The 27497-nt window shown below is 40.1% G+C and overlaps 1 protein-coding gene across 42 annotated transcripts in view; it reads left to right on the top strand.

The window, feature by feature from the left end:
- The window catches only part of RBFOX1 (RNA binding fox-1 homolog 1), a 2507416-nt gene that overhangs the window by 2367814 nt on the left and 112105 nt on the right, over positions 1-27497 (top strand). For 37 of the 42 annotated variants that reach the window (XM_055240471.1, XM_055240470.1, XM_055240492.1 and 34 more), the window contains 4 exons: positions 4256-4399; positions 11800-11853; positions 20388-20480; positions 22207-22267. In XM_055240471.1, the coding sequence (XP_055096446.1) occupies positions 4256-4399; positions 11800-11853; positions 20388-20480; positions 22207-22267 (352 nt within the window). The remainder of the gene's footprint in view (positions 1-4255; positions 4400-11799; positions 11854-20387; positions 20481-22206; positions 22268-27497) is intronic. The other 5 variants (XM_055240511.1, XM_055240504.1, XM_055240509.2 and 2 more) reach the window with 1 other exon arrangement.

Raw genomic sequence — 27497 nt, 5'->3', positions numbered from 1 at the left:
CAAATGACAGCCTGGCAGGAACATTCATTCCTCTTTCTCCTAGACCTGTTTTGAGGCCACTCATCTTGAGAACTTCATGCTGCCTGAAGTGGTGGAGGACGCATTTCCTCTTGGATAACAGCTACTTGTTTGTACTGCATGCACCTTTGATTTATATGTTTGGTGAAGAGATGTAGTAGAGGGAATGGTAGAGTTAGTTAGTTAATGTTCTAAATATGTTTTCTCTGGAAGGTCCCAGAAAAAAGGGCAGGAAAAGAGATCACACTCAGTGGAGGAGTTGGTGACGATCACTAACCCCAACATGCGTTAGACTCTGCGGTAGCTGATCCGTCATCTCACACTGCATTTCATCCTTCCCACAATCCTTTGAGCATAGTACCTTTAGTGTCTTTCTTGTTTTTGTTTTAGAGGCAGTCTGGCTCCATTTCCCAGGCTGGAGTGAAGTGGCGTGATCTTCCCTCACTGCAGCCTCGATCTTCTGGGCTCCAGCCATCTCCCACCTCAGTCTCCCAAGTAGCTGGGATGACAGGCACATGGCCATGATCAGCTTTTTTTTTTTTTTTTTTTTAATTTATTTAGTAGAGACAGAGTCTCGCTATGTTGCAGGCTGGTCTCGAATGATCTTCCCACCTTAGCCTGCCAAAGTGCTGGGATTATGGGCATGAGCCACTGCACCTAGCCCCGTTACCCCATTAATGTCCTTTGATGGAAAAGTAAAGTGAGGGTCAGAGAAGAAAAGTGACCTGCCTAAGAATAGCAAATAACAGGGATGGTCTGTGTGATTCCAAAACCCTGGTTCATTGTGCTGCATCCCACCATATAAAAGGCAGACAGGCTGAAAGAGATTTCCTTTTTCTGTTGTTTTCTTCACTCCTCAACCTCTACTTCCTAACACTCTCTTCTTTTTCCCTTACCATACACCCACAGTGACCTGAAACACTTTTGGCTTACTTTTTTATTTTGCATGCTTTAAGGATTCTTTTTAATACACAGGTATTTCTCCATAACAATTTATAGGCATTTGTATATAAGCATACACTACAAAATGATTAATTGAGCATTGTATGTTTTTATCAAAGGAAACAATGCAAAGATTTATCCAAAGTGCTGTTTGACTAGAGATGATTAATTTTAATTTTCACATGAGCGGCATAATGCTATTAATCATTTAATATGTTTAATCATAATCTGTAATTCTTAATTAGGTTCATTAAACTGAAACATCCAGCAGTTATACACAAATCCAAATCTATGTTTCCTTCTCAGGATAAGAAGGAGCTAATTTTATTTTTGCATTGAAACAGGAACTTCTAACAGGATGGAAAAAAATGGACTGAAAGCTTAGGGTTTCAGCTACAGCATTTGTAAACTTCGAGTCTGGGTGTAGAGTACTAAAACCCCTTACCCTCTGAAAAGTGACAGTTGCATGATTCGAGCTCATTTCTGTGTCATGGACATGGCACCAAACCTCGTATTCTCAGTGGAGAACACCCAAATTCTGCTCTGTTTGGGTTTCAGTGTTACAATGTTGCTCTTCGACTATCACATGAAGATTGCGACGTTGATTGTACGCTTCTTCATTCATTTGTTTATTCATGTACTAATAATTCATTCGGTCAGTAAGTCAGCCAACCATTAAACAGACATTTATCATTTGTGTCACAAGCTGGTCATAGCACACTCCTGCTGTGATCCTCAGGTGGCTCCTTATTGCTCTTAGGATGAAGCTCAGACTCTTGCTTTGCACAGCGTCCTTTGATCTAGCCCCTTGACTATCTTTGAAACCTGCCCTCCTGCCTTCCCTTCATACGTGCGTCATCTGACCAGTGGTGCTGGAGTCCACACATACTCTCCCGAATCCGAGACATCATTTAACATCTCTGTATATGTGCACATGCACAGCCCTCTCTTGGAATAGCCTCGGTCCTTTTCACCTCTTCTGTTAGACATCTCCCACTTATCATTTAACCTCCAGAATTGGCAAGCCTTGCTGAACCTCCAGCAGTGTTATATGACCTTGATTTAAGGTTACTCAGCCGTTTTTGATTGCCTCTTATCCCAACGTTTACCAGTCTGTGTCAGCTGGGCATGGTGGCTCATGCCTGTAGTCCCAGTGCTTTGCGAGGCCAAGGCAGGAGGATCACTTGAGGCCAGAGGTTCAAGACCAGTCTGGGCAACACAGTGAGACCCTGTCTCTGCAAATAAACATTAGTGGGGTGTGATGGCGCATGCCTGTAGTCCTAGCTACTTGGAAGGCTGATGTGTGGCAGGATTGAGCCCAGGCTTTCAAGGCTGCAGTGAGCCCTGATTGTGCCACGGCACTCCAGCCTGAGTGACAGAGCAAGACCCAATTCCAAGAAAACAACAACAAAAGACAATGACCAAATGATTCTATTTGTGATTGTCTTTCTCTGTCGGTGTCATGCACTAAAGTTGGAATTGCATGTGATAAGGAAGGCTGATTTATGTGTCCAACGCAAAGCAGTTGCTCAGTAAAGATGTGTAAACACTTTAAAAATAAGCAAATGAAAACCTTTCCTGTGTGTTTCTCAAAGGAGGTTTATTTCTCCTTTTGGTATTTAAAAAAATTACCATCATTCTAAACAGTTCATTACTTTCCATTTATTGAATACATACCAGGAACTTGGCCAAGTTAGCACACATTATTCAATCACAAAGCCTTAAAAGGTATGAACTCATTATTTTTTATTTACCAGTTAAGAAAATGACCACCGTACTGTACTGCTTCCTGTTCAATCCAACAGTTTAGGCAAAATGACTAAATACATTGTCTCAATATATGACTTTGCACTTAAAAGCTGAAGTCAACTGGTAGGTCTTTTGATACCAGAGCAGCTTGGAAGAATGGTTTGCCAGCCAACAGGATGTCTTTACTTCAAAATGCAATTCAGGGTGTGTTAGGAAGAAAAATGCAAATGAAACCTTCCAGTATATACCAGGGCTGATGAGAAACTTGCTAATTATGCCCATGTTATCTGAGTGTTTTGTATTTCACTTTGTTTTGTATTTCACTTTGTAAGATTGTCTTCTCTAAGTCGTTATTATTTTACACCTGGCTGCCTACATTGATAGTTTTGTCCCAATTATGTACTTCTAGATTGCTTATAAATAGGTCAGGATGATTCCTCACTCATAAATTTGATAGGCTTCTGCATAAGCTTTCTATCATAGTTTCAAAGTAGATATCTGATGTGGATGGCATTTACTGCCACCTAGAGGCAACACCTGCTAATTGCAGAGAAAGTATCAAATGCTAAATGTGTGAAATGTTAAAACTCTAGAACCGAAGAGTGTGGCAGTGGCTATAATGATACCTAATGTGACTGTGACTTTTCCCCTCGCTCCTGCCTATATATGGGTGTCAATGTAACATCATGTTATACAGCCTTATTTGGAAGACAGTGGTGGTGAAACAATGAGTTATGCTAATAATGTTACATAGGCTAGGCAAACAGCACAACAGAACTTTCTGCAGAGATGGAAACGTTCTGTATTTGCATTACTCAGTATGGAAGCACTAACTACATGTGGCTCTTGAGCACTTGAAATGCAGCTAATGCAAACAAAGTTAAATATCTTATTTTAATTCAGTTAAATGTAAATTGTCACATGTGGTCAACTGTAGTGGACAGCAAAAGTTTGTACAATTAGAACCTCAAAAGAATAAGTCAATCAGTTGGTTATTTGAACTCCAGAATGCCAACTGGTCTTTTCAAATTTTTTACATTTAATTATGTTTTATCTGCACAATTACCTGAACAATTTTGTAGGCATATCTTCAGATTCTGAACAGCGTCGGTTAAGAAATACACACTCTCCTGCCTTTAATGATTATTACCCCCTTCTTGATGATGTTCCCGCTCCCCACCTCGCAACCCCAGCAGCTCCCAGTCCCCTTCCTTTGCTTTTTCTAGCCTATAGTGCTTTTCTCTGTCTGCCAACACTCTGTCTATGGATTTATTGTCTGTGTTGCCCTCATGAGAATGATGCTCTCCGAGGGCAGGGATTTTTGTCTGCTTTGCCCACTGCCGCATCCCAGATTCATGATGAGCACTCAGTGGACGCTCAGAATACACTTGTTGAGTAAATGCATGCATGCATGCCTCAGCATTTTCTTCCCTTCTCAGATTCCTTAATTCTGATCTTTTCCTGCCACTCACGGCAAGCAAAAGCGCATTGGAAGAGAGCATTGTGGTCCACTCAGAGCCTCTTCGATTTCTTCTTGTTCTTTTAGCAGACAGATGACGCAGCACCGACGGATGGCCAGCCCCAGACACAACCTTCTGACAACACGGAAAACAAGTCTCAGCCCAAGCGGCTGCATGTCTCCAATATCCCCTTCAGGTTCCGGGATCCGGACCTCAGACAAATGTTTGGTGTAAGTATCACCTTTCTTCTCAGCAGTGCCCGCTCTGGGGGTTCCAGAGAACTCCCTGTCTCGTGTAAGTTTGGGGTATTTACAATACTAAGGTTAGATGTTTGTATGGGGAGAAACAATTTAGAGCCTAGTCTGTGGGTATATCGTGGCTAGAATCTCTTTATGGTTTTAGCATGTATTTCTATACTTATGCTCACCATGTATCTACTTTGCCAAGTGGTTTTCTTCTAAGAAGTAACTTGCAGGCCAAATGGAAAACAAATTCCTAGATGACCCACTGTTGAAGGAAGCCTATTGATGGTCCTGAATCGAATGGCCCAGGACATCATACTGCAGCAAAAATACACATCGAGTCCTCTTGGTTTTGCTTTCTTTTGCAGTTGTCAAATTATCCAGAGGGTGACTCATAGTGTATTCCTGCATTCCCTAGTCTTTCCCAGGCACTGTGCTTTTAGATTTCAGACACAGCAGCAGAGAACTAATTCTGCATAAAGCTGATTTTAGCAAACAAAACAAAACCACCACCACCAACACCAAATGAGCTACCAGTTTCTATGTCCGTGTTGATTCCTGAAGTCTATATTCTTCTGAAATCAGTGACAAGGATTCAGAGGTACTTACTGTGGTGCTATATGCCACGAAGGGTAGCCTTGCCCAGGCACCATGGTGAAACACAGAGCAGGCCACAAGTCACCACTAACCCAGGAGAAAATAATAGCATTGCTTTTTTTATAGGTCATCTTGCTCCTGATAATTTTTTTCTTGAAGGTGTCTTCACCATCCACTTTGGGAAGCCATAAGTTTGCCATTTCTCTGACCAATGGTCCACCAAAGGACAAAGCTATGACAGGGCTTGGGTATCATTCATGTTTGCAAATGTAGCCAATTTGCCCATGACATCCCAGCAATGATAGCAGGTGCCTGTGGATTCAATGAAAAGAACTGCATCCTTAACATTTGACTTAGAGCAAAGGTGGGCTGCTCAGAGACTCTTCCTCTGAGTTTATAAGAGTTTATAAGTGGATGCAGATATCACAAAAGGAACAAGAAGATGCCCAACTTGAATGCCTCATTCTGAGCCAAGTTGGTGTTGTTCTCCATATAAAATGGGAGGCTCTGGTTCACTACTCAAAGGCACTGTGTGTTGGGGATTATCTTGCGCCTTTTACTTCTTATACACACATGATGCTTATCAAGTATGCATCTGACACAAAAGCAGAACAAGCATCCTAATACTGAAGATACCCAGCTTTGAATGCTGACATTTCAGAGGAAAAGGTCAGCTCTTGCACTTTTATCTCTCTTATTTGGTAATAACCTTGAGTTGAGCCCTCCAACTCCTGCAGAACAGAGATACCCTCGGGCACTTTCAGGTCAAAGATGACTTTGAAAAGTGCAGAGCATTCAAAGTGAGAGTCGAGGTTAAGTGTGTGTAAGGCAGTAAGACCAGGTTTGAATGATGGGCAGTAAGAGGAGTTATATTCTCTTTGCCATGTCAGGTTAGGAAGACATCTTGCTATGCAGTCTATTTTTTCTCATCAAGTGTCACTGTGATTTTGGCTTTGAATTTGATCCCCTTAATGACCGTCGTGACACTCTTTCATGGTGTCACTCATGGCAGTTCACCGCAAGTTCCATCCCTAACAGGGTTTCTCCCCCTCTCCCATGGTTTTCTTAGTTATCGTGAAAGTTACTGCAGGCTACAATGCTAAGTCACAGAGGTATTCAAAATATTCACAGGAATTAGAGAAGGAATCCTGAGTCTCTCTAGTCTTATAGAGGTAGGGTAGATGGCAAGGAGCAAAATCTTGCCAAAAAATTGTACTACCAGTCATCAAACCTTGATCCAAATCTACTAGTTTCAGGGGTCTTTTTTTTTAAAAAGACAAGTTCTCACTCTGCTACCCAGGCTAGAGTGCAGTGGTGTGATCACGGCTCACTGCAAATTCTTGGGCTCAAGGGTTCCTCCCACCTCAACCTCCCAAGTAGCTGGGACTACAGGCAGAAGCCACCATGCTTGGCTAATTTTTAAGTATTCTTTTTTTTTTTTTTTTTTTTTTTAATAAAGATGGGGTCTCACTTTGTTGTCCAGGCTGGTCACAAATTCCTGGCCTCAAGCAACCCTCCTGCCTTGGCCTCCCAGTGTGCTGGGATTACAGCATGAGATGTGAGCCACTGCACCCATCCAGCACACCCCCCCGTTTTTTTGTGACAAAGTCTTACTCTGTCGCCCAGACTGGAGTGAAGTGGCATGATCTCGGCTCATTGCAACCTTTCTCCGGGGTTCAAGCGATTCTCGTGCTTCAGCTTCCTGACTAGCTGGGACTACATGCATGCACCACTTCACTTTAAAGTCAAGATTTTCAAGCAACTGACAAGATGTCAATTTGGCAAGATGATAGATACACTTAATACCTATCAATTAAGAGAACGCACCATGCATTCGATGCACAAAGTCAACCTTGTTCATCCCAAATAGCATCTGTGTCCATGTTTTAAAAGTATGCAAGATTTATTTTTTTCTGTAAATTTTGTCTATAAAAGTACTAGGAATGTACAGATTCACAGACCCCCTTGCAATGACTCTCAAGCCTCCTTAGTTTACAACCACCATGCTAAAGAAATGCAGTTTTATGCAGTAAAAATCTGTTCTTTCCTGCCAAACATTGGTGGTCACAGAGCCATTCTTGTTATAGGATACATTTAGCGGCAGGAATCACATTGTGAAGCATCTGTAAACATTCTCATTGGCTCCCTGCACTGGAGCTTAAGGAATTTAGGAGGGATTCCTCTTTCGGGTCATAGTTACTGCAAGAAACTACAGTTGAACTCCATTTAGTTACTTCTCACATCATTTGGACATGAGACATCTTCTCTCCTTTTAGCGCTCTATCCTGTCTTTGTCTTCCCACTTTGACAGGGGTTACAGTGAGGACAATTACAGAGAAGAACAGTCACAAAGATGTTTGTGCTTTTTCCCCTCTTTGTCTCTTGTTAAATATAGGCATGGGATTTCAAAGTCAAAAGCAAAACAAGACAAAAAAGCAACCTCCTCCTTCAAACTGCCTACAACTTGGCAGTGATCATTACATCGTCTGTAACCATTAATAATTCGACCATGCCATCTGCAACCGTTACATGCCTAATGGTTACTGCAGGTGACACATTTTATTTTTAATTTGTATCTTCAGCACTTCATGAAGATTGGAATCCTGATTACCTTTTCCACCTTGTGCTTCATATTCTTTACTTTCTACTCATTGGAAGCATTTGTTCCCATGTTTGGCATTAAATCTTCTAGCTCATCTTTTTTTTTTTTTTTTTTCCATTTGAGATGGAACACTGCTTGGGCAAGATATATACAATATACAAAGCAGAAGCCACCGTCTTTTAAAAATACCAGCTGAGGTTCAAGTGAATGGATCTGTTCTATGTAGTGACATTGATTTTAAATGGTTCATTGGAAGGGATGTTAGTTTTATATGTGGCTACTTTTTCCTTGAGCTTTGTCTTCATGTTAGGTATCATGCATGAGCATGCATTTTCTTTACAGATAAATGTTTGATGATCCCAAGAGAGGAATATATGGATTTCTAACAAATTAATTGCAATATATTGCACCCTAAATAGAATGTTTAACTTAATATTTAAAATTTAAACATTCTGGGTTTGAAGTGAGAGAAGTAGATTGTGATATATCCAGACTTCTGCTACAACAGATGGATGGATGTTCTGGATACCATCACGGAATTGTCAGAAACAGTTGCTCAATGACTACAGTTCTCAAATTTACACAACACCCTTGTTGATTCTGCAGCCTTACTTTAGGGGTCAAAATACAGACCCTCTTGGCCAGGCATGGTAGTGGCTCATACCTGTAATCCCAGCACCTTGGGAGGCCGAGGTGGGAGGATTGCTTGAGTTCAAGAATTTTAGACCAGCCTACGCAACATATAGGGAGACCCAGTTTCTACAACAATGAAATAAAAAAAAAAAAAAACAACAACAACAGAACAAAATATAGGCCCTCTGGGCAGGAAAATGGTCCACTAAACCTCTGTTTATTGTCACAAAAAAACAGATCACATGACTTTCAGCACATGCAAAGGAAGATTTCAAGATCACTTTTTAGTCACGAGACGGGCTTGCCTGTACTTACAATGTTAATGGAAAGTTCCATGTACCATGATGTTATGAGGAATGAAGTCATTATGGGGAGACATGGCATGGTACCTTCTACTTCTGCATTCTGAACACGAAGCTGACACTAAGAAAAACTGGGATGATGCCTTTCCTTGGCCTTCATGCACAATCTTTGAACTAACCTTTACTTTTATGTTTTATGCTGTATCCATCGAACATCCTTCACAGTTTTTCAGAGAAATATTTTTGATCTGAGAACATCTAAAAATGCTTGGTAGGTATTTGCCCAAGTGTGTGTGCCTGTAAGCTTCTAGATCTTGTTTTGTTTTGTTTTTTAAGATGGAGTCTCTCTCTGTCGCCCAGGCTGGAGTGCAGTGGCACAATCTCGGTTCACTGCAACCTCCACCTCGCAGGTTCAAGTGATTCTCCTGCCTCAGCATCCCAAGTAGCTGGGATTACAGGCTCCTGCCACCATGACTGGCTAATTTTTATATTTTTAGTAGAGACAGGGTTTCACCATGTTGGCCAGACTGGTCCCGAACTCCCCACCTTGTGATCTGCCTGCCTCGGCCTCCCAAAATCCATGCCTGGGATTACAGGCATGAGCCACCATGCCTGGCCTGGATCCTGTTCTTGATACAGCTATTGAGACACCTTGTGTGGATGTGAGGTGTTGTTGAATGCCGCTGAACATTGCTGTTGGGCAAACAAATGCTGGTTATGTCTGCGAATGAGTCGTGTCTGTTTAAATTGAAAATGTGCCAGCTGTGTTTACATCATTAGTAGCAAACTTCCCAATTAAACTCTTGATACTATAAATATAGTACACAACTGTCTTGGAAATGGGGCTTACATCAGCATTCTTCTTTCGGCTTGTTTCACCAGCTTTGAGAACCGTCAACCTAAAGAAGCAAACTTTGAGACCATTTCAGGGCAGCTGATGTCATTGTTTCATTTAGGGAATGACACCTGCCAAGATTGCTGTTGGATTGGTTCTATCTCAATCAGATCTTATTTTAAAGGAAACGTTTTTGGGTTGACTGCCTAGCGAATGTTCCGTAGATGACAGTTGCATCGTGGTTTTGGAAGAAGTCCTTTTCAAGCTTCTCTTTCTGTAAATATATGTGCTTCTAGGCTCTCATGCCTGAAATAAATATGATAGCATCTGTGTAGACTGAATATTCTAGGGTGGTTGTATCAAAATTACTGCTTGAGGAGTTCACAAAACTGGAGGTTTCTTTACTATGAAATTCAGCTCACGTTTGAATGGCAAATCCTTCATTTCCCCAATCTGAAAGTTTTCTGCTATTTCCAGTGATTTTTCTCTGCCTAAAACTAGGGCACTGAAAATGCTCTGTAAAGGAATATTCTCTTGACCAAAAGATCTATGTCCACAGATTGCAGGATAAGTTAGCTGCATGTTTGTTCGTGTTTCCATTGTGCATGCAAGCAATGTGACCCCTTTGCATGTTCACTTCTGAGTATTTTCTCCTTGGTTTCTTCCTATCCTTTGCTTCTCTGAGCAGAAGTGCTGGTAGTTCTGTTTCACAACTAGAAATATGAGCATCTGTGATTCCCCCGGCTGGATAGTGTATGGATCCTGAGGAAGGGGCACATTTCTATGGCACAGAATGACAAACTTTTGGTTACTTTGTCCCATAGTCAGAACTATTTTTATTTCAAGACGGAGCTGTCTGTATTCAAGTGGCATACACATTTGTTTCTACTGTTTCGGGGAGGGTGGATTTCTTTGTCCATTCCAGAGGACAGCATCTGTATGTTCTAAATAATTTGTTTCTTGAATGTTAGTAGGACCCTCTTGACATTCACTCTCTGTGTCCCTGGATATTCTATGACTGAAACACATGGTCAGGCAAACCTCCCCTGCTTCTCATGTGGTCTTTTTGTTTGTTCCTTTTTTATCCTGCCCCACCCCTCACCCCAGTCACTCTGTCCTCTGCTACATAGATGCACGTGTAATGCTCTCCACTCAGGGGAGAGATGGAATACAAAACCTCTGAGGGTCATAAAGGATGCAATTAAAATCCAGAATGTAGAAGTGAATGGAATGATAGGAAACCTCAAAACAAAACAAAAAAAGAGGATGGAAATATTTATGTTGCCCTGTTTAATTTTTAATCACTCAAAGGGCATTTGCTCTCATTCTGCATGGAGACAAAATTCCCATTTTATTTTTCCCTGGGCCACAGTACATGATTTTACATCACCCTCTCTCTCACTGGCTCGTACGTATGCAGGTTAGGCCATTATACTCAAGAAATGGCCACACTACTTCATATGATCTCAGAAAACTGAAAAAATTACAAGGTTGGAGGAAAGGATTTTGGATGATCCGATGCCACTAGTTCTAGAGCCCATACTCCCTGTTTTGAAATGTAAATCAAGAATTGCTTGATAAACATTTCTCACTGGGACTTCCAGATTTCACAAATTTGAAAAATATGTAAGACACAGTCGTTGAATTTGAAGTTTAAATAAACCACAAATATTAAGTATAAGTATGTCCCAAATGTTGCGTGTGACATATCCTGAAAAATCTGAAATTTAAATTTAACCAGGTGTCTGCATTTTATTCGTGTCTATTTATAATCTGATTCTCTGTTTCTGGACTTTTTTAAGAGCCTATTCATGCTAGTTGTCTAAAATCTATTTGTTTAACAATATGGAGAATTATCTTGAGAGAATTTCAGCCCAAGCACTGATCACAGCTGCTGATGCCATCATGATGATGGTACGTAGTGAAGTTTGTTTTTGTGTTTGTACTTTCTTGCTTATATGATAGAGCTGCTCCTAGATTTTATGTGAGCTGGGAGCCAACACTAGTCACATCAAATTCTCACTGGACGTTGATTATCAAAATCACATTTCATCAAGGGTGTGTCTCCCAGTGTTCAGTGGGATAGACCAGAAGGATCATTGTATATACATACTAGCCGCTTTTAATCTTTGCTGCTCAGTGCCTGGGAAAGCAGACATGCACACAGGAAAAAAAGAAAAATAGAATTAACCTCTTGATTAATATTTTGTATCAAGCTCTGCCAGTATATTTCATAATAAGGAGAAAATATGGGTGGTTTTATTTTCTCTTGTTTCAAGCACATTAACCATAAAACATAAAATGTATATCCTTGATATTAAAAGAGAAAAAAATGGACATGGGAAACAATTACTACTGTACATAGTAATGTCTACTGCATTTCTCTTCTTGCTTATAAGATATTTCTATTCCTTTGCAGCAATTTGGTAAAATCTTAGATGTTGAAATTATTTTTAATGAGCGAGGCTCAAAGGTAAGCAACTTAATTCACTTTAGAATTGTTTAGTTTATTTTTAAATGTTATGAATAAGGGGAAACAACTGCACTGTCTTAATCAGCTCATTGTGAAAATACACTTCAGCGGGAATTCCTTTAGAGACCACCTTCCGTTTTCAAAATGGTGGGAAAGACATCGGGTTCAGTTTAAAATGTATAAGGGGATAATTTTAAATTGCTGTTTTATATATATATTTATCAAGTTTCCGGAGGAAAATTATCCATGCTTAAAAAAATAATGATGTTGCTACATTTTTGTTTTTCAGTGATAATTATGTTCTTTATATTAAAAAGTGAGTTGATAGTCTCATGAGCAGGTAAATATGTGATTATTCTGTATTAATAAAGTGCAGTTATTTTCCTGGGTTGTAGGGGAGAAAAATCTCATATACACCAACCTTTTGAATGTAATTTTATTCTTTAGTATGTTTACCAATCCACATTTTGCAATTTGCCATTGCTTTCAGTTTGTTTTCTCGAGGAAACCAATTTCTAAAGAGCCCAGCGCTAATAAAAGTCGGGGGCTCTATGGGGAGGTTTGGGTTCAGGAGAGGTTCTGTTTCAAAACAGAAATATGAGCTGGGCTCCATGGCTCACACCTGTAATCCCAGCACTTTGGGAGGCCGAGGTGGGTGGATCACCTGAGGTCAGGAGCTCAAGACCAACCTGGGCAACATGGTGAAACCTCATCTTTACTAAAAATACAAAAATTAGCTGGGTGTGGTGGCGGACGCCTGTAATTCCAACTACTCGGGAGGCTGAGGCAGGAGAATCGCTTGCACCCAGGAGGTAGTGGTTGCGGTGAGCCGAGATTGCAACACTGCACCTCAGCCTCGGTGACAGAGCAAGACCCTGTCTCAAAAAACAAACAAACAAAAGAAATACGTTGGGAAAAGAAAAAAACACAAACACTTCTAAAGCCTCCTCTCTATCAGTGGTTAACCAAGGGTGGTCCCAGACCAGGAACATCAGCATCACCTAGGAACTAATTAGAAATGCAAGTTCTCAGGCTCCAGCCCTGACTTGTTGAATTCGAAACTCTCCAGTTAGGGCTCAGCAACCTGTGCTTTAGCCAAACTTCCAGGCCTGACATTAAAACGATCAACACTGTGTTTCTCCTTTTAGACCCATGCCAAGCCTCCCCCGTGAGTGTATCATGCCCCGGTGCTTACTAGTGTGGGGCCTTGGTTGTTGCTGCTGCTGTTCTTCAAGTGTCCTCTTACTACCTGCACCCACAGAACATTCAGGAATCCCACGGAAATCCCCACTGAGGAAAACAACACATGAGGCCTATCAGCAGCACAGGGGGTTAACAGGGAGAAATGATGGAGAACAACAAAGATATGGATCTTGGTAACTAGGAAGTGAATGCTTTCAATAGCTCTGCCGAGTCTCCTGGCTGCCACTCCCCAGGCTGTTAGGAGTTTTAACTTCCCTTCTCCTTGCATCCTCAGACTATGAATGCAAATGTTGAGAGATACTGGTTTCAGCCCATTGACTGTCCTTGCACAGGCAATTTGGGGCAAGTCAGCATCATGGAGGATCACTAGGCGGTACTGGTTTTATCTGAAGTGTCACAGGCCACAGTGCCAGCTCTTTTGGATATATATAACCATCTTTCCCCCATAAAGCAAACCTTTGATTTTTTTTCTTTATTCCTTGGACAGCCTTCCTCCTTCCTAAGTAAATTTAGTACTAATTAACTAGGACAATGTTGATCATATCAAGGAAAGAAAACTCCAGTATTTTCTCCTCCATGGCCAAAGTGATGTTATAATCTGTCAGATGAGTGAAAACAAAAGCAAAACAGAATCCATTACACTTTGTGGTTCTGCTCCTTCAGGGACCTTGTCATTTTTCCGTTGCCTCAGATATTTTACAATCATTCTCGAACTTAACTCCTCTTCCTGCTTCTTGTAGGAAAATTATTACGGGGACTATTTCTATACCTGCAAAGCAAAGTGCATTGAGAGAAAAATGTGCCCAGCCTAATCGTTTTCACTCGGGCCTTCTGTATTCTTGGCAAAATTGTAGATGACCCGAATGTTGACCGACTTCGTTCTGACTCTAAGTCTGTGTATAGCAGCACTGCCTTCAAAGAAGTGTTTGTTTGTTTTTAAATATGTTTAATTTATATTTTGTTTTGTAACTTTTGCCATTTGAAGAAAGCTATTTAATTCCCTCTTAGAGCTGTTTTGGGACATTAGAAGAATATGATTTGCCATTTTGAAAGTACAATGGCGATACTATTTTTAAGACATCTTCCGTCATTCCCATGATTAGCCTGCCTCTGGGGGCTTCAGGAAAAAGACCATTGAAGTTTGCTGCATCCAGAGCCTGACTTTGTGAAGCTGACTTTTTTTTGGTCTTTATTCTTTTGGTTTAGGAAATATCCAAAATAGCCTCTCTCTCTCAGTGCTTATGCGCCCTCTGAAAGAGCTTGTCTTGCAGGTGTTGGAGCTGACTGTTCAGGTACTGCTGGAATGGCACTGAGACAGTCCCGTTGGAACTGCTCAATGGGGGCAGCAGCTCACACAGGGATATTTTTCATACTTGACATTGTCCTTTATGGGAAAGGGCCTTATTTAGAGGAGCATTTCCATTTTAATGGTTCAAAAACCTGAACTGTTGCTATGGCCTCATTTTCATCAATTGGTGCTGGACAGATAGCCAGGAAATGAGTGGGCCCTTACGAGCCAGGAACTCACCTTCTTGCCTTTCGTTCTGTAGAGCAGTTCTTCAGTCAGGCCACTCAATGCTGAAGGCTGTGTATGCTGGCGGTGTGTGTGTGTGTGTGTGTGTGTGTGTGTGTATGCGGACATATAAACCCATATGTACTTAGGGGATGGACGCAGTGTGTCACACCTGACATTCCGGCCCTTTAGGAAGCTGAGGTGGGAGTATTGTCTGAAGCCAGGAGTTCAAGACCAGCCTGGACAACAGTGAGACCCCATCTCCGCAAAATAATAATTAAAAATTAGCTGGGCATGGTGATATACACCTGTAGTCCGAGCTACTTGGGAGGCTGAGGCAGGAAGATTGCTTGATCCCAGGAGGTCAAGGCTTTACTGACCTATGACTGCACCACTGCACTCCAGCTTGGGTGACAGAGTGAGTCCTTATCTCAGAACAAGTGTCTATATTATTTTGGAATGTAGATCCAGTATCTATATTCCAGGCAGTATCTATATTATTTTGGAGATGTATAACTTAAGTATTTAATGTATAGATGAATAGCAAGAATGTAGAAAAACCACATTTTAAAGAGCGTCAGAGAGAAAATGAGAATTCGTAAACATTTAGGGGCGAATGATCCTGTAATTTATTTTTCCTTCTTAGGAGATTTACCCAACCATCTCGTTTACCTCTGATATTGTCTATTTGAGGGCTGTAGACAGATATAGCTCCTCCCTAAGTATATACTTAAGAAATCTGTCTGGGTACGGTGGATCAGTCCTGTAATCCCAGCACTTTGGGAGGCCGAGGCGGGCGGATCACCTGAGGTCGGGAGTTCAAGACCAGCCTGACCAACATGGAGAAATCTTGTCTTGATTAAAAATACAAAATTAGCAGGTTGTGGTGGCGCATGCCTGTAATCCCAGCTACTCGGGAGGATGAGGTAGGAGAATCACTTGAACCCGGGAGGCGGAGGTTGCAGTGAGCCGAGATCAAGCCATTGCACTCCAGCCTGGGCAAGAAGAGGGAAGTTCTGTCTCAAAGAAAAAAAAAAAAAACTACATTTTGATCTTTGATTCAGTAGATATCAGTAAGTATTTGCTGCGTTTCTTGAGAGCCAACCATGAGTAAGACAGAAGTACTTCCTGTCCTCATGGGCTTTCCTGAGTAGCAGGAGACATGGACTAGGAAGATGAGTGACTAGGAAGCACAGTAGCCTGTGCTGTTCTGCGGTGATGGGAGAGGCCGCTGAGAGTCCGGAAAGGCAGGCTGATATTGTGAGAAGGCTTCTGGAAAGAAGGAACATGTAAGCTGAGAGTGAGAGATGCGTAAGAATTTCCCAGGGAGGGGAAAGAGGGATGTCTTGCAGGCAGGAGGAGTTGCATGTGCAAAGGTCACTGGAGTAAAAGTGAGATGAGAGGGCTCATAGTCCCATCGGCAAATGAATCTTCAGATGCTCCTTAACAGCTCCCCTCTTCTAAATGTGAATTCTTTGCACCAGAAACTAGAGGACTGGATTTTTCATCTAAGATGAAAAATCAGTACATTCATCCATCCAGGGTGCTTTATTTAAGCCTTTAACATATAAAATGGTATATTTGCATGAATGCAAAAAAGGAAGATATCGCCTAAAAATACAAAAGATGAAAAAAGAACAATAACTAGGATACAAGAGGATCAGAATGTATGATTTGCAAAAATATTTTAAAGTAAGCAAGTCCCGTTGGTCTGGCAATCCTCTTCAGGTCCCCGTTATCTGCCCTACTGATTGTACCTGCTCATGACAGGGCACAGGCCACCAATTTCTTTTCTTCAGTAGCATTAAAGGTAAACTCTGGGAAGGTGTGTCTCTGACTCCCCTTCTCTGTACTCCTTCTTGCAGTCTTGATTTTTTAAGCGGTTACACATCAGCATCACACCCAGCCCTATGCCCAGCAAGCCAAGCTCATCATGTGCTTGTTTTGTTCTCCTTTTTAAGGCAGAGGTAAAAATATTCATCATCTTTTTAAAAACTGCAAATTGCTGCTTCCCTGAGTTAGAATTCTGACCATGAGGCAGGTCAGAAAAAACTACCTTAGCACCCGCTCTCAAAGTTGCCTGGCACCTGTGCATCGTAGCAAAGGTTCCCTGCGCATGGAGAGGACCAGGTGAGGTCTTTCTGGTTGCATTGCAACCCTCAGGTGAGAATTTTGATAACCTGATAACCCAGGGAGGCCGGGCCACTTCTTGTCTGGGTGGGAGGTAGAATTGCCCAGTGGAACAGGTGGGAAAGTCTGTTTGGCATTCTGAGCACTGTCTGGAGCAAGTTCTTTCTGCACCCAACTTTGTCAAATCTCAACTCTAAATGAGGAATACCAAGTAGCTGACAAGCAAAGAGAGAAAGAAGTTTAGCAGAAAAACAATAAGAATAATAAAAAGAATATATTCTCTTCACTTAAAAAGTGAGAACATGAGAATAAATTAGGCTGTTTCCTTTTTAGTTCATGCCCCTTCCTTGGGATTCAAAATGTATTTCTCTTTCCACCTTTGTCTCTCCTAAACATACTTAATGCTGATCTCAGGGCAGTAGGTTTGCCTTGGGTTCAGACATGAAGCATGAGAGCAAGGTTCTGGAGGATAATGTTGGACAGGAGGGTGAGTGTTCAGTCTCACCTGGCTATGGTCTTCCCAGTGGTGTGGTATTAATGACTGCTAGTTCCAAAGGGCAGAAATGATACCACCTGGCCCTCCAGCTATACCAGTGGGGCTATGGATTTTCTTTTCTTGCCTAGAGAGAATATAAATCCAAAGCCCTCGTTTCTCTGATTCTTTTTGGAATATGTGGCATGGCTATGGTTGCTAGGAAGTTAGGCCCATCAGGGAGGAAGAGTACTTTGCCAAGAAGCCTGGGACATGTGAATTTGGCTGTACCTCTACATGTAAGCTCCAAGTAACCAAGTCAAAATCTATAGTCAAAAATCTATAGAAATCGGCAATATAAAATTCTATTTATTACAAAGAATGGAAACCTCTCTTTGAAACAGGGTCTCACCCAGGCTGGAGTACAGGGGTACAATCACAGCTCACTGCAGCCTCAACCTCCTGGGCTCAAGCAATGAATGCTCCCACCTCAGCCTCCCAAGTAGCTGAGACAACAGGTACAGGCTGTCACACCTGGCTTTTTTTTTTTTTTTTTTTTTTGAGACAGGGTCTTGCTCTGTCACCCAGGCTGGAGTGCATTGGTGTGATCACGGCTCACTGCAGCTTCAGTCTCCTAGGCTCAAGCTGGGATCACATGGGCGCACCATTACACCCAGCTGATTTTTTTTTTTTTTTTTTTTTTTGGTGGAGGTGGTGTTTTGCCATGTTACTGAGCCTGGTCTCAAACTCCTGGGGGCTCAAGTGATCCTCCTGCCTTGGCCTCCCAAAGTGCTTGGATTACAGGTGTGAGCCACCATGCCTGTCCCAAAACCTTCTTTTGATGGTTTTGATCACACAGTGAAATGAGAGGTCATGGAAATCAAATCACGGGGCCACACATTTTAAGCAAACACATTTCTGGACTCCACTCTGGGATTCTAATCCAGTGGATACAAAGCAAGGCTCAGGAATCTCAATGTTTAATATGCTCCCAAGTTCCTTCTGATGTGCAGCTAAGTTTGAGATATACTGGCCAAGTGTTAGAACTGTCAAATAGAGCAAAATCCCCCTAAATTCTGTCTTTTTTCCCTCTGAAGAACAGTCATTTCCGAACTATACAGTTGGCGAGTGTATTTGCGTAGCCAATATGGGCATACTGTGTGTACAAGAGTAAGCAAGACCCTTCTGTTATGGAGAAAATAATCTTAAATGAATCAGATAATTCAGGCTTATCCTAATCACAGAACCCCACTATGGGAGAGATTATGGAAGGTAATTTGGTTCAATCCCCTAAAGTAAAGAAACAGGTTTGAACTGTGCAGGTCCACTTACACGTGAATTTTTTTTCCCAACCAAAGGCAGTATTGCCAGGATGTGTGACCCGTATATACAGAGGGCTGATTTTCTTCTATACTCACATTCCACGGGGTGACTGTGGGACTTGGATATGCAAGGATTTGGGTATCTGGGGTGAGGGTGTCTTGGAACTAATCTGTAGTGGATACGGAGGTATAGCTGTCTATAGAATCCCGACAAATAATCATCTGCTCTCACTTGAATACATCCACATCCCCTGTCTTCTGTGGCTGATGAGCCTATTCTGACTGTTGAAAAGTTCCCTTAGCCAGCCCATTGGACAATACTTTTTTTTTTGTTTTATTATACTGTAAGTTCTAGGGTACGTATGCACAACGTGCAGGTTTGATACATAGGTATACATGTGCCATGTTGGTTTGCTGCACCCATCAACTAGTCATTTACATTAGGTATTTCCCCTAATGCTATCCCTCCCCCATACCCCCACCCTGTGACAGGCCCCGGTGTGTGATGTTCCCCGCCCCGTGGACAAAACCGCTTTAGCCTTTAATTTGGAGGCGATTATAGAGAACTAATGTAGGACTGGGAGTTATCACCAGTTGGTTATAACTACCACGTATTTGTAATTATTGGCATTTCTTTAGTAAAACTAAGTATTATACTGTCCCAAGTAATATTGGAGCCAACAAGGATTATTTGATGCTAAGAGGAGCCCCACCATATTGCATGATTTCACCCAGTTTACAGCGAAAAAATCAGAAAGAGCTGGGTAAATTTACGTGGAAATTGTTCGAAAGGTTGGTGTATATTTCTGAACAAGATGTACAAATATTTTTAGGGGCTTTAAAAATAATGTGTCATATTTTCTGTACTTAGGAATAATGTCAGTGAAGACAAAATATGGATTTTGACAATATGGTTTAGTGGGGTTGATTTTTGAGGCTGAAATATTAAAAGCCAATGTACCTGTGGTAAATTAAAAGGTATATGTTATCTATCAGTAAAAGAGGAAGTGGCCAGAATATTATTACGAATTACATTCTATTAACAAAGTTTCTTTGCTACCTGTTGATATGAAAAATAAATATTGACCTAATGCCAGAACTTTACAATATGGGCACACCTTTCCCTTTCTGGTTAACAAAGTAGGATGGAAGGTTGTCAAATTCAAAAGCATGTATGCAATTTGAAGAGTGGGGAAAGTATGAGTACAAACATTGAATTGTTTGTATTATTAATCAACTGAAGTTTATTGCTATTCATTTCATGTGACTTTTTTGTTTATTAGACCAAAGAGTTTAAGATTTATTATAAAAAAGGTCTTTCCTTTTTTAGGCTTTTAACTTTTATTTTTGAGAAGTAAAGGCTGTAGAATTGACAAATTTGAATAACCCTAAAACTGCATGAAGAAGAGATGTTCTTAAAACCACACAGCATGACTCTGTAGGCAATGTTAGAGGATTTTGGCATTCATTGTTGAATTTCGTGCACATGTTTTATTTTATTTTATTTTTAATTTGCATGTCAAAAAAGTGGTTCCCTTTTCTTTTCCTCGTTATTTCATTTTATTCTCTGTGAAGACACTGTAAATTTATTTTGATCTCATTTTCTTTTCGTTAGATTTATTTTCTTCTGTAGTGACATTTAGAAAGGTATTTTTGGTATCCTTCTTTGAATACTTCAGGGGTTACAGCTAACTGGTGACAGAAAAAAATATCTTGTTCACATTTGTCGCTTAATTATTGCACATCTCAGTACTCTTATAATTTCTCTAATTTGCATGTTACAGAACTGAAGCCAGGACAAGAAATAGAAATTAAAGCGAGAGAACATTACCAAGTGGTCGTTGACTGAAATAATAATCTGCATGTTGTTTTCCCTTCTCCCTCCTGCATGCAGGGATTTGGTTTCGTAACTTTCGAAAATAGTGCCGATGCGGACAGGGCGAGGGAGAAATTACACGGCACCGTGGTAGAGGGCCGTAAAATCGAGGTGCATGTTCAAAATATTTTCCTTTTCATCTTTTTTATAAATGTCTGCTTCACGCTCATTCGTTGTTCCAGATGCATCATTGGCGTCTTGTATGTGACCCTATTCCCCCTCATTGTTTATATATATATATATATATATTTTTATATATAAAAAGGAAAACTGGCCTTACTTTTTTTTTTAATTTTACTTTATTATGTTACTCTTATACCGCTGGAAGGTGGATGGCAAATGTGAGACAAAAGAAAGATTAATCGGAAAGGGGTTTTTTTGTTGTTGTTATTTTCCATGTTTTATAATCAATGGGTGCAGTAGGTTCCAAAGAATAGACAGTGTTGCAAACCAAACAAAATACAGAACAGTTTCTTTTTCTTTTTCTTTCCACTTCAGGGTTGAAGAGGGATCCACAGTGGTTTGCAAATTAAACCAAATTGGGAAAGCAAAAAGATTGGGTTTTGTTTTTTTTTTGTTTTTTTTTTTTTTTTTGGAAAAAAAAAAAAAAGAGAGAGAGGTTTTTACTAAACCTCTCTTTTTTTTTTTTTTTTCAAGAAGCCAGTTTGAATTTCTGTATTCTTTTGATAACAAAGTGAATAACCAAACAGGATTTCCTGTTCAATATCTGGCCCCTGTTCACTGAAAGCATAAATACCAAAATACTGACACTCAGAGTCTGCTATTTGTGCCACTGGGATCTCCCGCAAAATAGCCACAGGGTCATATTTGTTAATTTTTTTTTTAATACCAGTTGCAAATGCTTTAGTCTTTGGAGTAAGATGTTGCATATTTTGCCTTTCATTTTCCCCTTCGACGATAACGCTTAGGCCCCTCACCAAACTCTCAGTAACCATGGTAACTGTATACAAACCCATGCTGGCGATGGTGGTGAATGGTAAGTGGTGAAGTCCATCTGCCGTTTCACGTATTTAGTGCTGATATATCTATATACATATATATATACCACGTGAATTTTTTTGACTTGTCGTATTAAGTTTTCTTGATGCTCTATTTTTTTGGATATTGGTACGCCTGTAATTGAGTGTACGTTCTAAGCTAGCCTGGGAGGCACTGACTGGATTGAGTTATGAACGGTGCACATCTTACTCAGATTGTTAACTCCATATTGTGTTAAACAATGCACCCTCTCTTTTATCCTTTTGTTAGCTGTGACTTTAAAGCTTGAATGATTTTGTTAATTCTTGCGATGTAAAAGGCTCTTGTTCCAAGTGTTGAATGCTAGATGTTGCTTTCCTGATGGTTCTTTCCCTCCTAAAGTGTTGCACACGGCTAAGACTTGTTTGTCCCTTTTTTTGACATTTATGTTCCCTTGTACCTTGTCTCTTCTCTCTTCTCCACTGCATGCTCCTTCATATGAATTTTATTTTATGTTTAAAAAATATTTCTTGTTTCTGTGTTACCATGGAGTACACGCATGCTTTTAAATCTTCAATTATGCAGTATCTTTTAATTTGCTTTTACTGTCTCTTTATTAAACTCTTAATGATATGACATTGCTTTATTGAAATGATTTGTAAGTTAAACGGTTATGAAATAAATGTAATTTTAAAAATGTATGATTTTGTTATGCACCTACTGCCTTTTATAAATTAAAATGCATTTTAGTTTTTAGTTTTCTTTTTTTAATAAGTAATCACGGTCATAATGCATGCAACTAATTGAATTGGGAGCTGGCCCTAGAATATGTGCTTATTTCAGTTTTCTATGTACGTAGGTAAATAATGCCACAGCACGTGTAATGACAAATAAAAAGACCGTCAACCCTTATACAAATGGTAAGTAGAGATTGGCCTTTTACAAGAGATTCTCTCTACTTCTGACTCTTTAAGTAATTTAACCAGAGATTCTATTACAACAAGCTGTGTTTGCCTGGGCATTGACACTGTGTTTTTACTACTGACCTGCTACAGTGAACCACCTACATCAGTAAGATCATTTTCATAACAAAGGCAAATGGACTGTTCAGGTTAAGTGTGCATGCCCTTCTTCCCTTCTTTCTAGAATAACTCTTGTTTGGGATTGAGATGCAGTAATTATTTGGAAATTAGTTTGATAATTTCATTGGTTATTATAGTAAGTTGAGGGGAGAATTGGAGGTTTAGTTTGTTTGCTTTTCAGTACCATCTCCTTGTTGATTACTAATCATTCCTGGAAGTGCAGTCACATAATTTATTCTGTCTTTGAGTCTTCTCCAGAGAGATTAGGCATTTGAAGTGATTCGGAGGATACCTCATGTCTGAATTCCACAGGGTTAGCAGAATGTGTGAGTGGGTTATTTGTTCCTCTCTGGGCTGCTCAGTGTTATTTTGGGCTAGTTGAGAATGTTGCTGTGTATTGCAGACCCCATCAGGACAATGCAATTTCTGTTTTTATCAATAAAACTTCTGAAAACTCCTCCTAAAAAGCATTCACATATGAGTTATTAAAAATGTTTGAACATTTTGCTTCTTTAATTCCTCTCAAAATAAGTATCTCTTAAGATACATGAGGAAGAAAGCTGCCACTATGTTAATCACATACTTAATTGTAGAAAAATTAAAGCAATGCAGTAAGTTGGAGTATTATACACATGGTAGAATATTATACCCATTAAAATGAGCAGGATAAAGACCATAAAGGATCTCATAATTAAAAAACTGAAATAAATGTTTATAGCATAACTTTAGATAAATGATGATAATATGCCAGAATGCTAATGGTTGTGTTGAATTGTGAGACTGGCAAACATTTTTTCTTTGATTTAGGTTTATAAAAATAATATAACTTTATTACATCAAAAGGAGATATATGGAATTTTATACTTGTAAAGTTTTAATTGCACATGGAGATACAGATTTTTTTAAAGTAAAAAAGTATTTTAAATAACCCCATTGCCACCCTGGTTTCCTACCTCCCCCCTCACAGGAAGCCACTATTACAGATTGTTGTCTACAGTTTTATTTTGCGTATTCATGCCTATAAATGTAGTAGGTGCTCATTTATAGTATTCACAGTATTGTATACATTTTTATGTGAATGATATCATGATACACCTGTCATTTTTAATTGGGTTTTTTATAAATCTATATAGAGTTCTTTCAATTTAATAGATACAGATTAGACTAATTCATTTCAGTGGTTGTATAATATTACACAAAACAGATAAATAGGTTCAATCAGAACTAAATACTGATTGTTTATCACAATAAAAGAAAACAATGATCTAGCAATGTATTATCATTTGGTAGTTTTGATTTTCCTGTTTCTTTTGCCAGTGACTACCAATTTGACAGTCAGTTTGCTCCAAATTTTAAAAGGGGCATCATTCACCAGGGACACACCGTCTGTATAATAGGGCTCTAAGTTGAAAGACCAGAAGAATTACCTATTCTGCTGACTCTTTTTCTCAGCTTTATCAACCAAGACATGCCCTTAAATGGTATAGGCTATTTTCACACCAGACTTTAAATGCCCAGTGCTGAACTGAAGCAAACCTCTGATTTATATGTCATACAGCCTTTCTACTTGGGTAAAAGTAATGACTCTGAAACTTGCCAGATTTAATATATGGTGACATCAACCTGACAGTTGGGCATAGTCTTTAATTATGAAGTTGCACAGGTGCCCAGTCACATGTGTGCTTGTCTACATATGACTAGCTGCTCATGTGTGCTGAGTGAGAAACTGGAGCAAGAAAAGCCAAGTATTTCATAAGCCATGTGCATGTATATTTATTTTAAAAGAGTTATTGATCAATTTTATGACCAGGGACTGAAAACTAGACCTGTAGGATGTTTTAACACAATTCAAAGCCCATTTATAAATAACTAGCCTTTCTGGAATATGAGGTATGCATTATGTGAGGCATTTTAAGTGCACTGGACACAAATGAAGTCCTGTAAAGAGGACATCATTATCCCTATTTTAGAGATGCAACATTGAGGCTAGAGAAGATGAAGTAATTAATAAAGCCTTTTTTTTTTTTTTTTTTTTTTTTTTGAGACAGGGTCTCACTTTTTCACCCAGGCTGGAGGGCAGTGGCACGATATGGGCTCATTGCAACCTCTGCCTCCCAGGCTCAAGCAATCCTCCCTAGTAGCTGGGACTACAGCCACGTGCCACAATGCCTGGCTAGTTTTTTTTTAATTTTGCAGAGACGGAGTTTCACCATGTTGCCCAGGCTGGTCTCAAACTCCTGAGCTCAAACGATCTGCCTGTCTTGGCCTCCAAAAATGCTAAGATTACAGGCATGAGCCACCACTTCTGGCCTAGCCTTTTCTTTTTGTTATGAAGTAACAAGATGGAGTGACCATGCCTGTGTGTATCAGGCAGCGCTTTCCCTTTGTCTTCTTGTAGAAATGCACTCAAGTGGCAACCAACTACAATAACAAAAAAATTATTAAATGTGCAACCTTGTGGTCCTGCCAGATGTTGGCATGCACATCCCATGTCACATTCCAGGTAGCAATGAACTCAGTTTCCAGGAATAAGTGAGTCATATGGGTCTCTCCTCTATGTACCTGCAAAAGGGAACTCAGATTATTGTTCCTGTCACACATACTGTGTATAGCACCTAACGGGTTGATGGATAGACACAGTAGAATATATTTAAAACACAAATTTCAATTCTAATTATATAAAGACTGTGGCTTCTGTAGTGGAGATTATGGAGAACCTTGGTATTAAAAGAAAAGTAGTTCTCCAAGCTATCCCAAGTTTCAACTCATGAGTATCGCCACTGCAGATAAATTCCCTTAAGTGGCAATACAATATTACTGAAAAAATATAGGGCCCTTTCAAATCCTTAATAAGGAAGACGATAGAGTTATAGCAAAAGAGGGTAAGTCAGGACCAATAAAGTCACATTGAAATGAGAAAATTAAGCCATCGGTGAGGTTCACTCATTAGCTACATAATTCATTCTCACAAAGCATAGAAATTGTACTTCAGCAAAATTATAAATTATTGGAGCTATCAAAGTTTCAGGTCATCTCCAGGTGATGAAATATAGTTATCAATGCCAGCATCACCTTCATGCATTACTTCAGTCATGTATCCAGAAAAACTTTTAGCAGCTGCAAAGTTTCCAGTAATAAATAAGACTGAATTCTAAATGTGATAAGATACCTGTCTATTATAGAGGGTTATAGTTAATAACACAGAGGGTGTGGATACTGTTCTCAGGATATTTAAGCAATGACATAACGAAAAGCTGTAGAATGAGCTGTAGGCTTATGGACATTGTATTAAAAAGTTCCACAAAGAAGGGATTGGACTATTTCTCTATTGCTATTTCTCCTAAGGACACCTAGCCACACAGAGGAGTTGGGGTTTGCTGTGTTCTTTGGGGGTCAAATGTTGGATCTACAATACAAGATTGAGAGCTGAATTCACAAGCATTTCCTGGATGCTGGGGAAGCATGGGTGCTAGACATGGCTTTTTCATTTTCTTAGAGATGTTAGGAAGGATGAAAATGGGGAAAACATATCCAAGACTCCAGAGAGAGGTAGACTTTGTTGCCAGGATCAGTTCTTCCATTCACTGGCTGTTGAATTGTAGGAAGTTGTTTAAACTCTCCATGTGCCAGCTGTCTAGTGGGAACTGTACAAATGATGGGAAATACATCATAGTTCTTTGTGATAATTATGAGAGAAAGCGCTCAACACAATGCGAGGTATGCAAAGTGGCCTAAAAGATTATTTTCACTACTATTTATAGCACAGTAGTATTTGATTCCACATAGTCTCAATATTAAGTCACCATATTATTCCTTTATTGTCATGGGTAGTTGAATTCCCTGAGAGATATTAGTTTAAGGATCAATTCTTCAGATGCTAAAAGGGGCCGAACAAGTAAAATAAGCAAACAGAGAATCTTTGAAAAACTCAGTCTTTTGGGACTGGCTATTGTTTTCTTACTGAAGTAAAGCACAATATTTATCTACTAGGAAAAATCAGCACCACCACCACCACGAAGTAACAATAAGAGATCTCAAACATTTGATCTCCCTATCAGGCTCCCAAGGGGGAGCAGTGGCAAATGTGACTAAGTGGGGAGTTAAATGCAATAGCCCCTGACCACCTCTAATAAGTCTGTCTGTGAGGGATTCTCAGCTTAAAGTTACCATTTCTACCAATGTTTCAAGAGAAATAGAAATCCTGTGTTTTAGACGGAATTTAAATGTTGGCAATAAATAAATGCCATTAAAGAATATTCAGTGAACCCAAACAAAACACCTTTGTACCCAGTGCACACCTCGCTTCTTTTTTTTTTTTTGGTATTTGAGAGTTGCCACCTGTACCATGTCAGCTGCCAGGTCTGTGGCATCCTTAGTATATGTCTTTAGAAAGCATTGACAGGCAGTTTTTATAACTCCTGTAGTGTACATAAGAGTGCTCTCTGGAATGCGTTTCTTTGATATGTAACCCAGCAAAGCCTTAGAGAAAGCCTGTGCTGATGTTTTTTGTGTGCACATTCAGACTTGGCCTTTTAACACCCAGTGCAGTCATAGTTAACACTGGAGGTCTTAACCAGCATGTTTTAGAAATGCTGACACTTGACCTTTGACAAGCTAAATTTGGGGAGGGGAGTGCCAGTTCAGATGTAGCCCCTTGTGTCCCGGCTACAGAGGGGTCTAAACTGCTTGTGTGTCTGATACAGAGCCAGACCCCAAGACATCTGGTCTCTGCTCCATTGCCTTGTTGCCGGGCTGGGGGGCCCTGGGAGGCTGGGACCGGTGGGCCTTATCAGCCATTCTCCTTTTATTGTAAGCCTCATTGTTCAGTTTAATGTCCTTGATCAAAATCTCTGAATTTGCAAGGCCTGGGGACATACACAAACTGCCTAAGAAATTAAAAATGGGATCATTTTGTTCATCTTCCTGACAGTGCAGGCTCTTATCTCCAGCAGGGTTATCCCAAGGGTCTCTTCCAGGTACCAGGAGGAGTCACAGGGAATGTGGGCTCATTTGCATGCGATTTGCATGTATTTACATAAGCCCGCATAAGTTCTGTAAATCTGAGTAG

The sequence above is a fragment of the Symphalangus syndactylus genome, chromosome 14 (genome assembly GCF_028878055.3).
Source record: "Symphalangus syndactylus isolate Jambi chromosome 14, NHGRI_mSymSyn1-v2.1_pri, whole genome shotgun sequence".
In the NCBI taxonomy this organism is placed as follows: Eukaryota; Metazoa; Chordata; class Mammalia; order Primates; family Hylobatidae; genus Symphalangus; species Symphalangus syndactylus.
The sequence above is the reverse complement of the archived record's forward strand: the minus strand, read 5'-3'. Positions and strand labels throughout refer to the sequence as shown.